Below are 17702 nucleotides of genomic sequence, written 5' to 3' on the forward strand. Positions count from 1 at the left end.
AAAGAAGAGAGCCCAACATTATAAGAGAGCAAAAAACATTATAACATCTGCATTGTCTATTGATGAATTTTTTAGAATTTCACAATGCATATCTGCTAAAGAAGTGTGGGATACTTTGCAAGTCACTCATGAAGGAACAAGTGATGTAAAGAGATCAAGAAAGCATACTCTCATAAGAGAATATGAGCTGTTTAGAATGCAAAATGGTGAATCTATTTCTGATTTTCAAAAGAGATTTACACACCTGATAAATCACCTTGTTGACCTTGGCAGGAAATTTGAGAAGGAAGAGCTGAATTTAAAAGTGCTGCAATGCTTGGACAGATCATGGCAAGCAAAGGTGACAGCCATTGAAGAATCAAAGGATTTGACCTCCTTGACATTAGCTACTCTCTTTGGGAAGTTAAAGGAGCATGAGCAAAAGCTGCACATATTTGATGAACATGAGCAGCAAGATAAGAAAGGCAAAGGAGTGTCATTGAAAGCCTTGAAATCTGCCAAGGGTAAAGAGGCGTGTGAAGAAACAAGCTCTGATGATTCCGAAACCGAGAACTTCAATCTACTGGTAAAGAAGTTCAGAAAGTTCATGAGAAGAAAGAAGAATTCCCCCTACAAATTCAATAAAAAGACAAACAAGAAAGAGGAAGCAAGCACATCCTCCTTTAATTGCTTTGAATGTGGAAAACCGGGACACATGAAAGCTGAGTGTCCAAATCTCTTGAAGAAGCAACAAGAGGAGAAGAAGTTTAAGAAAAAGGGAAAAGGAAAAAGGGCCTATATTGCTTGGGAAGACAATGACTCAAGCACAACAAGTGAAGAATCTGAAAGTGAGGAGAACAACCTGTGTTTGATGGCTGGAACTGACCATGACACAATTGTAAGTGACTCTGACCTTGAATCCAATCCGGATTATGATCAGCTCCACGAAGCTTTTATACAAATCCATGAAGAAGCTGTTAAATTAGGAGCCTTAAATTCAAAGCTGAAAAACAAGCTGAAATGGTATGAAAATGCTTTAATTGAAGCTGAACAAGAGCTTGAAGATTTGAAGCATGAGCATGAAAATCTTCAAACTATGTTTAACTTTAGTGAAGCTCACTCCTCAAAAGATGGTTGTGAACATTGCAAAATTTTTGAAAAAGAAAATGCTGATTTAAAATCTACACTTGCAAGGTTCACTAATGGAAATGAAAACTTGAACATTCTTTTGGGTAAACAAAGAAACACTTTTGATAGGAGTGGACTTGGTTTTAATTCAAGTATGAGCATGCCATTTAAGTCAAAGAAAGAAGCTTTTGTGAAAAATCAAAATTTTAGAAAATTCAAAAGCAACTTTTCTAGACAAACAACTTGTTTTTATTGTTGCAAAAGAGGCCATACAATTAGGAACTGCTATTCTAGGAAATATGGAGTTCCAAATGGAGAAATGATTTGGGTTGAGAAGAGTCAAAGGCTGAGAGCTAACCTACAAGGACCCTCCACATGGGTACCTAAATTTTTCCTCTGAATTTTTGTTGTAGGAATGCTTGAGGGCCAAAAATCTACTTTGGTATCTTGATAGTGGCTGCTCAAGGCATATGACTGGGGATCCTTCAAAATTCACAAATCTGAAATTGAAGAATGAAGGGTATGTTACTTATGGTGACAACAATAAGGGAAAAATTCTTGGCCATGGCAATGTTGGTAATCCCTCCTCTCAAACATTGATTGAAAATGTTTTGCTTGTTGATGGCTTGAAACATAATTTGCTTAGTATTAGTTAATTGAGTGATAAAGGCTTTAAAATTGAATTTGATGATACATGTTGCTTGATATGTGATAAAAAGAGTAAAGAAATCAAATTCATTGGTAAAAGAATTGACAATATATACATGCTTGACTTAGAACACTCTATAACAATGTCAAACACAAAGTGTCTAATAACTCAAGAAGAAAACATATGGCTTTGGCATAGGAGAGCTGCACATATTCATATGGACCATTTGAATAAATTGAGTAGGAAAGAATTAGTGGTTGGTCTACCTAAACTCAAGTTTGGAAAAGACAAACCATGTGATGCTTGTCAAAAGGGCAAGCAAGTGAAGGCTAGCTTTAAAAGCAAAAATCAGATTTCCACATCTAGACCTTTGCAATTAATTCACATGGATTTGTTTGGTCCTTCAAGAACCATGAGCTTAGGCGGAAACTACTATGACTTAGTAATTGTTGATGACTATTCTAGATACACATGGGTTATGTTTCTTGCAAACAAAAATGATGCTTTTAATGCCTTTAGAAAATTTGCCAAACTTGTTCAAAATGAAAAGTGCTCAAACATCACCTCTATAAGAAGTGACCATGGAGGTGAGTTTCAAAACTTGATGTTTCAGAAATTCTGTGAGGAACATGGTATAAACCATAATTTCTCAGCACCTAGAACACCTCAACAAAATGGGGTTGTTGAGAGAAAGAATAGGTCCTTAGAAGAACTTGCTAGAACAATGTTGAATGAAACAAACTTGCCAAAATATTTTTGGGTTGATGCTATTAACACTGCTTGTCATGTGTTAAACAAAGTTCTGATTCAGCCTATATTGAAGAAAACACCCTATGAAATATACAAAGGAAAGAAGCCTAACATTTCATATTTTAGAGTGTTTGGGTGTAAGTGCTATGTGCTGAACAATGGGAAAGAGCAACTTGGAAAGTTTGATGCAAAGGCTGATGAAGCAATATTTCTAGGATACTCTACAAATAGTAAGGCTTATAGAATCTATAATAAGAGAACTCTAGTTGTAGAAGAATCTGTCCATGTGGTATTTGATGAGTCAAATAAGCAAGAGTCTAGGCAAACTGAAATTGAAGATTTAAACGAGTTGTTTGATCAATCCCTATTGGAGAATGAACCTAATGAAGTGCCTAAGGAGAGTGAATCACATGAAAAAGAAAAGGAAACATGTGAACAACTGCCTAAGGAATGGAAAACCACTAGAGACTTATCAATGGACAACATAATTGGAAGCATTGGTAAGGGTGTCTCAACTAGGAGTGCTATTAAAAATATTTGCAACACTATGGCATTTGTGTCGCAAGTTGAACCTAAGAACATTGATGAAGCACTTAAAGATGAGCATTGGTTAATGGCCATGCAAGACGAACTAAATCAGTTTGAAAGAAATGAAGTGTGGGATTTAGTGCCATTACCAAAAGATCATCCAATTATTGGAACTAAGTGGGTTTTCAGAAATAAGCTTGATGAATCAGGAATAATTCTAAGAAATAAGGCAAGACTAGTGGCTAAGGGGTATAATCAAGAAGAGGGAATTGACTATGATGAGACTTTTGCCCCTGTAGCAAGGATAGAAGCCATTAGATTACTTCTTGCTTATTCCTCTATAAAGAATTTCAAGCTCTATCAAATGGATGTGAAAAGTGTTTTCCTCAATGGGTTTATACAAGAGGAAGTATATGTGGAACAGCCACCTGGCTTTGTGGATTTCAAGAATCCTAATCATGTGTACAAGCTCAAAAAAGCACTCTATGGCTTGAAGCAAGCTCCTAGATCTTGGTATGATAGGCTGAGCAAATTTCTAATTGAGAGTGATTATGAAAGAGGAAAGGTGGATAATACATTGTTTGTCAAGAAATTTAAAAATGATACAATGTATGTACAAATATATGTGGATGACATTGTGTTTGGATCTACAAATACCTCTCTATGTAAAGAATTTGCAAAAATCATGCAAGGAGAATTTGAAATGTCAATGATGTGAGAGCTTACATTCTTTTTAGGATTGCAAGTTAAACAAATGCATGATGGAATTTTCATAAGTCAAAGCAAGTATTGCAATGAACTTCTAAAAAAGTTTGGTATGGAAGGGTGTAAGGAGGCTGCCACACCAATATCAAACAATTGCAATCTTGACTTAGATGAGAAGGGAATTGTTGTTGATAATTCAAAGTATAGAGGCATTATAGGATCACTCTTGTACTTGACAGCAAGTAGGCCTGACATAATGTTTGTTGTGTGCCTATGTGCAAGATTCCAAGCTAATCCTAAAGAATCTCATATGAAGAGTGTGAAGAGAATTCTTAAGTATTTGAAAGGTACAACTAATGTTGGGTTGTGGTATCCAAAGGGAGTCTCATTAAGTCTGATAGGTTACTCAGATTCAGACTATGCTGGGTGTAGACTAGATAGAAAGAGCACAAGTGGAACTTGTCACTTGCTAGGTAGTGCACTTGTTTCATGGCATAGCAAAAAGCAAGCTTGTGTTGCTTTGAGTACAACTGAGGCTGAATATATAGCTGCTGGAAGTTGTTGTGCTCAAATTCTTTGGATGAAACAACAACTAAGAGATTATGGAGTTGAGTTGAACAAAATTTCTTTGAGGTGTGACAATACTAGTGCAATAAATTTGACCAAGAATCCTGTGTTGCACTCAAGAACAAAACATATTGAAATAAGACACCACTTTTTGAGAGATCATGTTCAAAGGAATGATTGTGTTGTAGAGTTTGTGGAAACAAGCAAGCAATTAGCTGATATTTTTACAAAACCTCTACCAAGAGAAAGATTCAACCAATTGAGGATTGAGTTGGGAATAATAAATGAATCAAGTTTGAATTGATTATGCCTTGAGAATGGAAGTTAGATATGTGTGGAAGAATATATTTAAAAGGGACAAAAGACTTGGTGAAATTTGAGAAGTTAAAATTTCAGAGAAGCAAAACTTCTCTGGAATAATCGATTATCTTAAGATATAATCGATTATCTTAAGTAATTCATGAAAATAATCGATTATCTTGGGTAATAATCGATTATCTGGAGCATGAAGAATTTCAAAAGTCTTTGAAATAATCGATTAATTGGGTAATAATCGATTATCTGGTAAGAAGGAACTCAAGAGCCAATGTAATAATCGATTATCTTGGGTAATAATCGATTATCTTGAAAGGGGAAGATAAAGATTTGTTCAAGAATTCCAGGTGAATTCGTTCCTTTATTCTTTGTGAATCTTTGTAAAAAATCTTGAGAAGGGTTTCTCAAGTGGTAAGGTTTCTTGTAGTGGGTTCTACAAGGGGTGCTTTCTTGGGGTCAAGAAAGTGGTTATCTTTTGTGGTGAAGTATATGCATGTGTGTGTGCTTGTAAACCTTCTTTCTTAAGATAGTGAAACAAATCTTAATCAGGTGTTGATTAAGGACTGGATGTAGGTCACATGTGGAGTGGCTGAACCAGTATAAAAGACTTGTGCAATCTTCTTCTACCTTATCTTTTACATTGTGTAATTTCTTGGTTGAACTTTAAAGAAGATAAAACTTGATTAACATGTGTATGTGAAAATTGTTGGTTTAAATCTGAATTAGAGCATTATTGTTGAACCTCATTATGTTGTAATCAAGTGAGCATATTGCATTCATATTTTCATAACAAGTCTTTAGAAAAGCTTCATTTGAAAATTCAGTCTTAGAAAAGTTTAAAAGTGAAATAAAGATCCTACATACTCTGATAATTTTTAAAGGGTCATAGAATCCAATTCACCCCCCTCTTGGATTGTGCCATTCTTTTCTATCAGCCACCTCCCCTATCTCATGAGGGGCAGAGGTCCCCCCGACCTCTCTCCCACCCCTCTTTCGTTTCTGGTTGATTTTCAGAGGGGAAACCTCCTCCTCCGGAGGCTCGGAAACCCCGAGCTCGGTCACGTTAAAGTAGGACTTCAACTCAAGCCACAAGTCTTTTCCTATAAGGCCTACAGATAGAAAATAAGGCACATCAGCAAAAAAAGAATTACACAAACCTCAACAAAATACCAAGATACAAAATACTCACCCTCCAAGACCCTATCCCTGTGCGCCGAGCTCGCAAGCGACAAGATCGACCTGCAATCCAACGGGCGAGGCAAGGCCGAGAGATTCTTAACGGTGGCAGCCTCCGAAACCGTCAACTCCAAAGGGTTCACCCCGTGAAACCTAGACGGTTTAGGGCACCAGTAAAAGGGGAACTTCGGCAGTCCACCAAAGTATAAATCCCTGTCCTCCAAAGGGTCGATGTCCACGAGGACTACCCGGAAAAACTCGGATTTGAAATTTTTATAAGATTGGGAGTAATGAGTGAATAAACCCCCTTCTTTACTCCCGTTCAAAGAAAGAATGTCATACGGCGGAACGCCCAACTTCAGCTAATAAAAATGAAGGAATACGCGAAGGGACAACTCCAACCCTAGGACCGCACACAGGACCTGAAATGCCCTCAAAAAACCCCAGCTATTGGGATGCAGCTGGCAAGGGGCCGCGTTGATGTAGTTCAAGAAATCACACTCAAATTGAGTGAAAGGAATGCAAACGCCTAGGTCCCTGAAGAAACTCTGATAAACATAGAAGTGGGGAGGATCGGTCGACTTCCCCATGAACACACCCTCACCAGCCGGACAGGGCTCGAGCCGAATCATCCGGGAAAGGGCGGGGTCACAAATCCGGTGCGTCTCCCAGACCGCATCGACCTCCAGGCGCGACCTAAACACACTTTGGATACCCCCCATCTCGCGTTTGACCCAGTCGTAACCAGGAACACCCGGATCCAGGTCCTTAGGCGGGGGCGGGTCTTTCCTCTCGGCGACACCCTTCCCGGTAGCCACCGCCTTGCCGCGCGTCTTGCCCCTGGCAGGCGCAGAAGAACCGGCGCCACGACCACCAGCCATCAAGAAGACTCGAAGAAAGACTGTGAAAACGAAGACGAAAGCGAGAAAGCTAGGAACGCGAAGGCACAGAGGACTATCGTACCCAAGAAGTCAAAGAGTATAAGAAAATGGAGTGAATGGGAAGAGACGCGGGAAAGAAAAAGAAAAGGGCTTTCTCCCATACTTCAAAACCGTCACGCCACGTGTCGGTCAGGGGACACGCCTGACAACACAATTAATTGCAAGACCATCATTACATAACCGTCATTTCCCACAACGCGCCACTTGCACGTTTCCGAGAAATGAACAGTCGCGATACATGGCACCACAACGAGCAAACGTACGCGAAAGGTCACCTCCCCCCAGCGAGCTCGGCCTTAACTCCTCGACCTACGGTCTTCGGAACTTGGGGGGCTAGTGTACTATCCGTACCGCGTAGCCGAGCTCCGAGCTCGGTACCACAACGCAAGCTGACCTCGGACGCGCACCGCGTGACGTCAGCTCGACACTTAAGTAGATCATAATCAATCTCAAGGGATCTCGCTCCAGACGAGATCCTCTATCTAATCTTATCATATCTTATTTCAGGCCCAAGACCCAAAACAACCCTAATCCACACTAAGGTACGTGCATTACTTATACAAGATTGATACTCCCACTAACACTAACTTTAACATCGGAGTCTCTTTTGCAGGTATCACCCCCATCTTGGAGCATCAAGCGTACCAGCGAAGGAGGCTCACCAATCTTACCTGGCGGATCAGCTCTACAACAGATTTCCGGTAAGAACAAGTTTCATTTTATTTCTTATCTTTTTATTTAAAACTTAAAATTTTAAAAAAGTTCATAAGTATTCTAAACAAAATGTCTGATGGGGTTACTCTCTACTCCATTGCCATTTCTAACTAGAGTTAAAAAAAAATAATTTGGAATAATAATAAATATTAATCATAAAAAATATTAATGTCATTTATTGTTAGGACGCAAGTAAAGTTTTATATCATTCAAACAATACGCTTGGAAGAGAGTCTTCCTAGCAGAGAGGGCTGAGCCCAAAGCATTCCCGTTGCACAACACTTATATACTAAAAACAGATTATATCCTTTCAATTTTGCCTTTTTTTTCAACTCATCAATAAAAGAAAGGATAGTGAGATCTAGCTGAAACAAAGTACTACTTATTTCTTACGAGGATATAAGTTTTGACATACGATATATTTCCTCTGTTATTTGTTATAAACAAAAAATAATATACATTTTTAAAATATAAATGAATTTTAATTGTTTTTACTTCGATTACTAATTTTTTTCTAAAATATTCTTTATTTAATACATAACTTTTCAGTTTTACTACTTTTTTACATTTATAACTAGGAAAATTTTTTAAAAATATTATGAAATTAATAAAATTTAACGTATATAACCAATTTTCTTAACATATAAAATCAAATTTTTTTATAATAGAAAACAGAATATGGATTCTAGAAAAGGAAATTTCAATCCGGTTAAAGACATAAAGTTGCATCATGTCATGACTTCTAAGGTAATAGTACAGAAAGATTGTTTATTTGGGACACAATCATATTCAAATCTAATAAGAATATTATGAGTTTTTAATGAAACTGTATATCCAAAATATAAAATTTGAAATCATAGCTTAAATTGAATTAAATTTGATATCATTTGATTTTCACATCTGAGTATTTGAGGGTAATTGTGAATCCTTGTTTTGATTTTGTTTATGTCCGTCCTGTCTTTGTTTGTTGGGAGAAATTTATTGATAGCCAATGCTAGTATAGGCATTGAAATTAATAGCTGACATACATGTGTTGATGTTATGTTCAGCCATAATGCATCTACTATCTCTGATTCTCTACCACGTGTCTTTTACACATTTAAATTGTCTTTCCCTGAAAACGAGGAGATAATTGCTTCAAATACAAGATGCATGGGTGACCGTAGGAAATTCATATACACCAGTGGAATTAGAATATTATATATGAACTTTGTACTGAAATATTTTATTTTTATTTTTAATTTTAACGTGTTAGTCTTTTCACTCTTTTTCGTAAGTAGGTTGATATTGCAGTAAAATCAGTCAGTCATGGCATTTGAACGGAATTGAATAAGAAAAGTAGGAAGCAAATTGAGGAATCAATAATTAATAATTAACCCTACCTGCCAAATTTAATAAACAATGTAGCCATGAGACTACAAAATATTTTTTGTTTTGATATCTTAACTTGGCTTTGGTTGAAACTTGAAACTGCCCTTCAGATCACAAAATTGGGAAAGCCGGAAAGATCTACAAAATAAAGGTTAAATCGTAGTTTTGATTGTTTTACTTTTATTACTATGTAATTTTGGTTTTTTTATTTTTGATATTTAATATAATTTGAATTTATTAAAAGTGACCATCTCCAAATTAAAATGATTAAAATAGAACAAAACTAAAATCAAACTTGAAAAAAAGTAAAAAGATTAAAACATATTTTATATATACGAATATAATGCATGAAAAATTAATAAAAATAATATAATTTTATAATTATATCACAATTTTATATTTAAATATAAACAAAATATATAAGACATGATTTATTTTTAAAAGTAATATAAAATAATATACAATTTATCTCACAATTATATATATATATATATATATATATATATATATATTATTTATTTATTTTTTTAAGTTGGACCTTCTATTCAGGACAGTCACACCTCGAAACTAGGTCTCAAAACCAAATCGGCATTTATTATGTATTCTGTTTTTTTTTTTTTTCACATGTATTCTGTTACGAGAGATTTGTAAATTCTCGGATTATAATCTGAATTGATATCTTAAATTCATATACTTACATTTTAAGTTTGTTTTTAACTTAACATGTAAGTATCTAAATTTAAGATATAAATTTAAATTATAAATCGAGAAATCACGTATTAAGTTTTTTTTTTTTTTTTTTGAGAATGCTTACATATTAAGTTAAAAGAAGTTAATAATTTAGATACTTACATGTCAAGTTAAAGTTATATATGAAGTGTTTAAATACATAAAAAAAAAATGTTATAAAATGTGATTTTTGATGTTGCGATGATCTTTGCTATTAGATCAAATAACTTTTTCTTCTTTTTTTTTCTCAAAACATATCTAATCCAATCTGCAAGCCTCTTTGAAATCTTCTGAGTTATAATATACGTTGAAGAACACTTTTTTTTATATATATAAAAAATTGTTTTCTTTTTAGAACTTGTCAAAATCCATCCATGGAAATGAATAAATTTTAAAATTGTTTTTTTTTTTTTTTTCAACAGCAAATTTTTACAATAAACTAGTTACACCTAACACTGAATGGTTTGGAAAGAGTCGTGTGCTTTCCTTAAATTAAATGAAAGGTATAGTTTGTTGTTGGCCCCTACCTTACAACTTTTCATGTTTCCGGAATGGTGTTCATTTTTATTTTTATGAGTCCTATTTGTTATCCTTTCTTTCGGCTAAAGACGAAACATATGAGCCTATATGAACTCATAAATTATCTATTAAGATTCGGTAGTTGATATTTGACCGTGGTTCATAAATCAAAATATTACTATCCATATTTCCTTTGTTTTTTATAAAAGCAATAATAGAAAAGAGGCCCAAAGGCCCAAACTGTTCCTTTCTTCCATCGGTATGGTATTCATTGGGCGTGAACTCTAAGCAACAAAAAAAAAAAAAAAAAAAAAAAAAGCAGAAGGAAAGAAAGACAGAAGAGTAATTAAAAGATGAAAATCAGAGTTCATTGATTTGGGGTTCCTCAATCTGAAAGGCGGAGATAGGGTATTGCCTAGAGAGGCCAGCGGGGGTCTTGAAGGTAATGTTATGAGTGGGGGGGTCATCGACGTAGATGTCGCTGAGAGTGATCCAAAGCAAGAACTCCTTGGACTTGACCCCCGTGAGTTTAGAGATCTTCCCCTTCTCAACATGGGCAGTGACCTCTGGGGCGTAGGACACCAGCTTTCCGATTTTGTCGAACTTGTGAGTGAAGCTCTTCTTCTGCTTGAGCCAGACGAAGCCAGACTCCCTGTCGTAGCCGCACTCCTCGACGTCCTTGAGAGGAAGGAGACCGTTGGGGAGAGCGATTTCCTTCAGCAGCTCCTTCGACTTCACTTGGCAGATTTCGTCTCCATGGTACACCTCTGCTCTCTGCCTCACCTCTTCACCCACCACCACAGACATTATCACTTCTCTCTCCTTACTCCTTTTCTCCTATGCAATATGCTCTCATCTTCCCTCCCCTCCTTTTATACCTCTCAACCTCCCTATTTCACCCTTCTTCTCCCCATTTTTTCAATCCTGCCACTCAACACTCACGCTTTTATATACTCTTTTTTATTTTTTTTCTTCTTATTTTTATGCTAAATATTATTTATTTATTTATCTCAAATATAATTTATATGTTTCATTATATTTATTTTAAATCATGTTTAAAATTTTAAATCATCAACTCTCCTTGGACATCAGACTAATTTCTGCACTTATTTTTAAATGGAAAAGTTTTTAGAGATTCTTGAATTAAATTTTAATATTTTTAAAATAAATTATTAATAATTAAAAATATTTATTTATATAAATTTTAAATATATTTTATATATTTAAATATAATATATATATATAATTTATTATAAATTTTAATTATGTATACTAAATATTTAATCTATAAAATGTATATGTCATATAAATTATTTAAGTCAAATATAACAACAAAACATGTTGATTTAGTTATTACTAAAATGATTAAATGATAATATTATATAATTTATATATATATAATGTTTATTAAATATAATTTTGTAAACTTTTATCTTTATTTTTATTATAATAAAAGGAAAGAAGTCTGTGATTCTCTTTTCCCGCTCAAAATAATAGTACTTATATAATTTTATCTTATCATAATTATTTTAAATTTTATTCTTTTAGTTTAATAAATTTTAAAACTTTAGTACTTTTGTAGTACTTTTGAACAAAAGAAAAATCTTTTTTCATTCTCTTTGTTTTATACGTTTTCCACTAAATTGTTTCCACTTTGTCTTCCACTCAAAAAAGTAATTATGGATATTTATTTCTTATGCATTGATTACAATTTTTTAATGTCAATTGATCTTAACTATCTTCTAATTTTTAAGACATTTTTCTTTTCAAAACTTCATTCTGATTGTCCTAGTCCATCATACTCTCTATTTCTAAAAATATTATCTCCATATATACATTGTTCACTTTCTGATTTTGGTACTTTTATACTTCTACTATGAGAATTCACACTTTCTCTATCAATCATAGGAAAATCATTTTTAGATAAGCTTGTATGAAGTTTTAATTTTAAAGGTTAGTTGTTTCAATGTTTATGTATACTGAACATATTAAAAGTTTTTTCCTTTATACTTTCATCTTCTTTTAGAGGACATGGCTCAGAGGTTTATACTACTAAAGGACATTGCAGCAGGAAAAATTGATTGGAAGATAAGAGTTCGTATAATAAGATTGTGAAAGAATCCATTGCAAACAAATTTCTTGAAGATGATTTTGGTAGATGAAAGAGATTTTTTTCCATAAATTATAACAATTATAAATTTCATTGTTGGATAGTGTAGTTTTTTGTTTTTGTTTCTGTTTGAAATTACCATCTTCACCAAAAAATTATGATTAGTAAGAATATTGTTTTCAAAATCAATTACATGACTTACTACATTGTTATCAACTCGAACAACCAACATTAATATAAAATAAAATTTAAAATAAATATGTTGTATTATTACAATACTATCAACCTAAAAACACAAAACTTGTTACTTAAGTAAAAGTGACAATCAGTATTGTCATAAGCAAGTAACCATCCAAACACTAACTACTTATTATTATTAGTATTATTATTGTTGTTGTTATTATTATTATTATTATTATTATTATTATATGTGATTGGGTCGGGTCAGATCATGGGTTAAAAATACAAAATTTATTATCTGACTTGTATATTAGCGAGTTTTGATTGGCTTGTGTTGGTGTTGAGTCACATTTCTACTTACTTTTTTGATACAAAATATTGAGCAAATTCAACTCCTTCATTCCATCTTGTATAATATTTGTTCTCTTTTGATTCAATTTTTTTGTCATATATAATTAACTCAAGAATCATATAACAATACCATAATACACCTCATTTTTTGTGTAGGTATTGAGTTTAAGAGCTTGATATTGAGGATCCATGGGATTGGAGCTTGAAAGAGTCAAAAATGAAGAGCTTAAGGAGCAGGAGAAAGCACTTTGTGCCGAGCTTGTATGTTATCACGCTAGGCGTGTTCAAGATAGAGAGCACCACTCTCTGATTTTCACTATAATGTCAGGCGCATATGTACTCGCATCGGGCGTGAATCCAGGCAAAGAACAACTCTCTAGAAGACTCTACATCAATCATGTGAAACCTATCCTAACTCATTCAGCTCGTATTTGAACACATTTTTTAGGGTTTTCCCCTCATTCACATAAGGAGTGATTTTTGAAGTTGTTGAAAGGATTCCCAGTGCTTGGGACCATGTCGTGTGTGGGTCTCTCCTGTGGTTCTTTCATCCCCTCTTTCATCTCTATTTTTGTTTTGCCTTCATAGTTTTGAGTGATTGTACCTATTTTTTGTGGGGTTAGATGTAACCAACTAAGCTCTTGTGTAATATTTATCCTATCGATGATAAATGTTTATTTCATTCATTGTTATATTATGTGTTTATTCTTAATGTTTGCCTTAGATTGATCTCTCATTGCTTGATATAGGATCCATGAGGTATTGGAAAATAACCCTTGAAATTAGTTTTGAAACAAAATACCTAGTGAAAAATATATCTAGGATGGAGTTTGGCCCATTAGTAGTCTCAAACCCTAGTTATTAATACAGGTTCATATGTTGGATACTCAAGAAATTGATATTCAATATATATTCCTAGGCTCTTTCTCTAAGGGATTAGGTTTGAGTATACTTATGAGATGACTAAACAATATATGCAATAAGAGAAGAATTAATTGCATGAGAGTGAGGTTTTGTGAAGTCTAACCCTCACAAATCCATCATATCATTCCTTATCTTTTTCGCACACAAACTGTTTGACAAAATTATCCTTAGAGTAGTTTATGTTATTTACTTTCACACTTAACACAAATTACCAAATGGAATCATTCTTTAGTCACTAATAGTCATTAAGTGCTTATTTTACCTTATCTAGTTCCTGTAGATACGATCTTATATATTACTTGAACGACCGATGCACTTGTCATGTTTTTAAGTCCATTATTAGAAATTAGATTATATTTAACAAGAAAAAAGACTAATCTCAAATAGTTCCTCAATAGTTGGCTTTGAATTTAACACTAAAAAATATAATTCAAGCTCATTGGGTCAGTTTGAGTTGCAAGTTATTCATACCCGCTTACTCCCCTATATTTACTTCTAAAAAATTATGCAAGAGAAAGAGATAAATAATTATGGGAAAAAAGATTAACAACAAATGCATTTATGAAATCAAATTGGCATTATGATAACAAGAGGATGGTTCATTATCTATAATATAAAGCCATAAAAGGCTTGCTAAGATTGATACAAAAGGGTAACAATAGAAATAAATTTATTGATGAACTTTGGCAACACAACCACCTCCTTAACACATAATGATATATGATATTAGACCTCTTTAACTTGCTTACTCTCCTTGGCATCCTCCTCAATATCAAAGGCAGAGATAGGATGTTTCTTAAATTGGCCGGAAGGGATCTGGAAGGTGATATTGCCAGTGGGTGGGTCATCGACATAAATGTCGCTGATCCCAATCCAAATCATGAGGTACTTAGACTTAACCCCAACAAGTTTTGTGATCTTACCCTTTTCAATATGGCAACTGACCTCAGGTGCATAGGACACAAGCCTTCCAATTTTCTCAAATTTGTGAGTGTAGCTTTTCTTCTGCTTGAGCCAGACAAAGCCAGACTCCTTGTCGTAGCCACACTCCTGGATGTCCTTCAAGCAGAGGAGACCATTAGGAAGGCCCATTTCCTTTAGCATCTCCCTTGACTTCACTTGGCAAATTTCATCTCCATAGTACATTTTTGCCCTCTTCCTCACATCTTCTGCCACAACAAAAGACATGATGAATCAATTGATCCCTTTTGGCTTATAGAGAGAAGGAGAAAGATATGAAATGCTAGTCTTAACTTGTTACATTGCAATATGGGTTGGGTGGGTCTCATTTCTTATATACCTCTCAACCTCCCAAATAAACCTTCATCTCACCAATTTTTCAAATAATGCCTCTTTTATTCAAACCTAACACTTCTTTCATAATATTTGAACCCTCACTATTACATTGACTATAGTGATCTTTATTAATTATTTAAACATTTTTAGTTACTTAAAAACCAGTACTTAACATGTGCATTACATGGATATATTTTTATTTTATATAACTAAAATTTATAATAAATATATATTTTATTATATAAATTATATTTTAAGTTTATAATAAATAATTTATATTATAAACAAATGTTTTGGTTATTGATAACTTTTTAAAACAAAATTTGAAATTTAATTCAAAAATAAAAGTGCATTATATTTTAATGACTTTTTAGTTATTAATAACTTTTTAAAATAAAAGTACATTATAAATTTAAAGAAAATTCTAAAAACACTCATTAAAAAATGGTTCTTAAAATTGTAATGTGTAGGCCCTCAATTGAAAAGTTATAACCCTTTTATTTGATCTCATGTCTTAAGTTTTTGTGTAAAAGTGGGAGAGTTAATTAAAAATATTATTTGAAAAACTTAACTGATTATATTTAATGTAATATTATCTTTTAATATATTTTTATTTATATGACTTAAATTCAATACTTTAATTTATATTTTAACCATATTTTGACAATTAAATTTTTTAATTTGAAATTTTTAATATAGGTGCATGATGTGTTTTTTTTGTTTTGTTTTTGTGTGTGTGTCACTTATTTTTTTATTTTTAATTTGTAATACTTGATTTTTGTATATTAAAAATTAAAATTGTAAAATAATGAGGAGTTATTTTTATTTTTAATCAAATTTTTCAACGAGATAATATTTTGTAAATTTTTATACAAACAATACATTTTTTTTTATGAAATATAACAATATATCTAAATACTTTAAAATTATGTAAACACTTGTCAACATGTATATCCAAACATAAATAGCTTATTTAATTTTAAACATGTATAAAACAAGTTTATATATAATAACAAATTATTGAATTATTTAATTTTTTTTCCAAACAAACTTTAATATTACTACTTACTATCAAAATAATAATAAAAATAATAATTAAATATAAACAAATTGTATATAAATGGCATTAATGTTAACAATTTAATTTCTTATTAAATATAATTAGGGCTACTAAATTTGGTTAGGTACAGTCAACGAAAGATATATTTCTTAATTTATAACGTTAATTATCAATTAAAATTAAATATTTTAAATTATTTTTAAATTTAATATCATATATAAAATAATTACATTTAATTATTATTTTATTATAATATATTTTCATAACTAAAAAAATAAAATAAAATACAATAATAATCATGTACATGACATTTTATCAAAAATGGTAAGCATAAGTACATATCACTTATACTTTTTAATTAAGGATCGAAATTTGATCTATGATTTAAATATGAAATTACAATTGAAAATACTACTTTATTTATTTAGAGTCAATCATGTGAAAATGAAATATAATTATAATTTTAAAGTTTAACTATAATTTAAAAAATATCATGTTTTAAAAATATTAAAAAAATATTATAAATTATTTGTGATTTGACTACATATATATCAATTCATCACTTTTAATTGTTATAATTCACAAAATATATTCTAAAATTATTTAAAGATATTTTAATTAAGTGTAAAAGTCTTTATCTATTTTTTTTAATATTCAACAGATAATATATCACCTTTAATATATTCTTTAATCTCAATCATATTTTTTCATTTACAAAACTCAAATATAGACATTTTTTTAATGGTAATAGTCTTACTTAATATCTGAATTATTCTTTAATTATAACAAATGTTTATAATTAATAGTATTAATGTAAGAAATTTAATTTGCAATTAAATATAACTAGGTCCACTAAATTTGATCTGATTTGAAGGCTATTTTAAAATTCATGTTTCAAATGTTTGTTCACTTATATATATATATATATATATATATATATATATATATATATATATATATATATATATATATATATATATATATATATATATATAAATAAATTATATTAATATTTATCTGAAAATAATTTTTTAATACATTTTTATGCTCATAACATATTATAAATCATTTTAAATTTAAATCCATATTTATAAAATAATTTTATTTAATTATTATTATTCTTAAAATATATGTTAATAGCTAAATTAAAAAAATGAAGTATAATAATATTCATAAACATAATAATTTATTTACTAAATTTATCTTTAATTTTTAATTAAAATAAAATATTTGTTAGTTATTTTAAATTGAACTTCATTCATATTTATCAAATTATATTTCAATGTAACTATTTTTAAAAAAAAATGAGCATTTTTTTTCGTAAAGAGTATTTGTTCTACCAATTTTTTGGAGAAGCAAAAAAGGAGTATTTTTTTTTATTAAATAACAACACAACATTTTCGAGTATTTGACAAATATTAAATAAGTAAAACAAAAATATGACTACTTGAATTTTTTTATATTCACAAAAATTTGAATTTTTTCTTTTTTAATTTGAATTTTCTGTATTTATAAGAATTCAGATTTGATCTCTAACTTTAAAAGATGTGAATTTCCATCAATTCAAGTTGATTAAAAAAACAAGCATAGTTACTAATATTTTTTTTAATATTACTACTCATTTTTAAAATTATTGAAATTAATATGTGATCATAAAAAAATATATAAATAATAGCATCCATTTGTTATTAAATATAATTAGGCACATTG

General features: G+C 31.3%; 2 protein-coding genes across 2 annotated transcripts; both read right to left on the minus strand.

Annotated features, from left to right (window-relative positions):
- Positions 1-10431: 10431 nt before the first annotated feature.
- LOC109797414 (uncharacterized) lies at positions 10432-10878 on the minus strand. The gene has a single exon (XM_020357445.3). It carries the CDS (start codon positions 10876-10878, stop codon positions 10432-10434), a length of 447 nt encoding a protein of 148 aa, XP_020213034.1.
- A 3484-nt stretch (positions 10879-14362) lies between these two features.
- On the minus strand, positions 14363-14824 carry LOC109797809 (uncharacterized). The gene has a single exon (XM_020357948.3). It carries the CDS (start codon positions 14822-14824, stop codon positions 14363-14365), a length of 462 nt encoding a protein of 153 aa, XP_020213537.1.
- Positions 14825-17702: the final 2878 nt, after the last annotated feature.

Source organism: Cajanus cajan, chromosome 6 (genome assembly GCF_000230855.2).
Source record: "Cajanus cajan strain Asha chromosome 6, NIPB_CcT2T_4, whole genome shotgun sequence".
Lineage (NCBI taxonomy): Eukaryota > Viridiplantae > Streptophyta > Magnoliopsida > Fabales > Fabaceae > Cajanus > Cajanus cajan.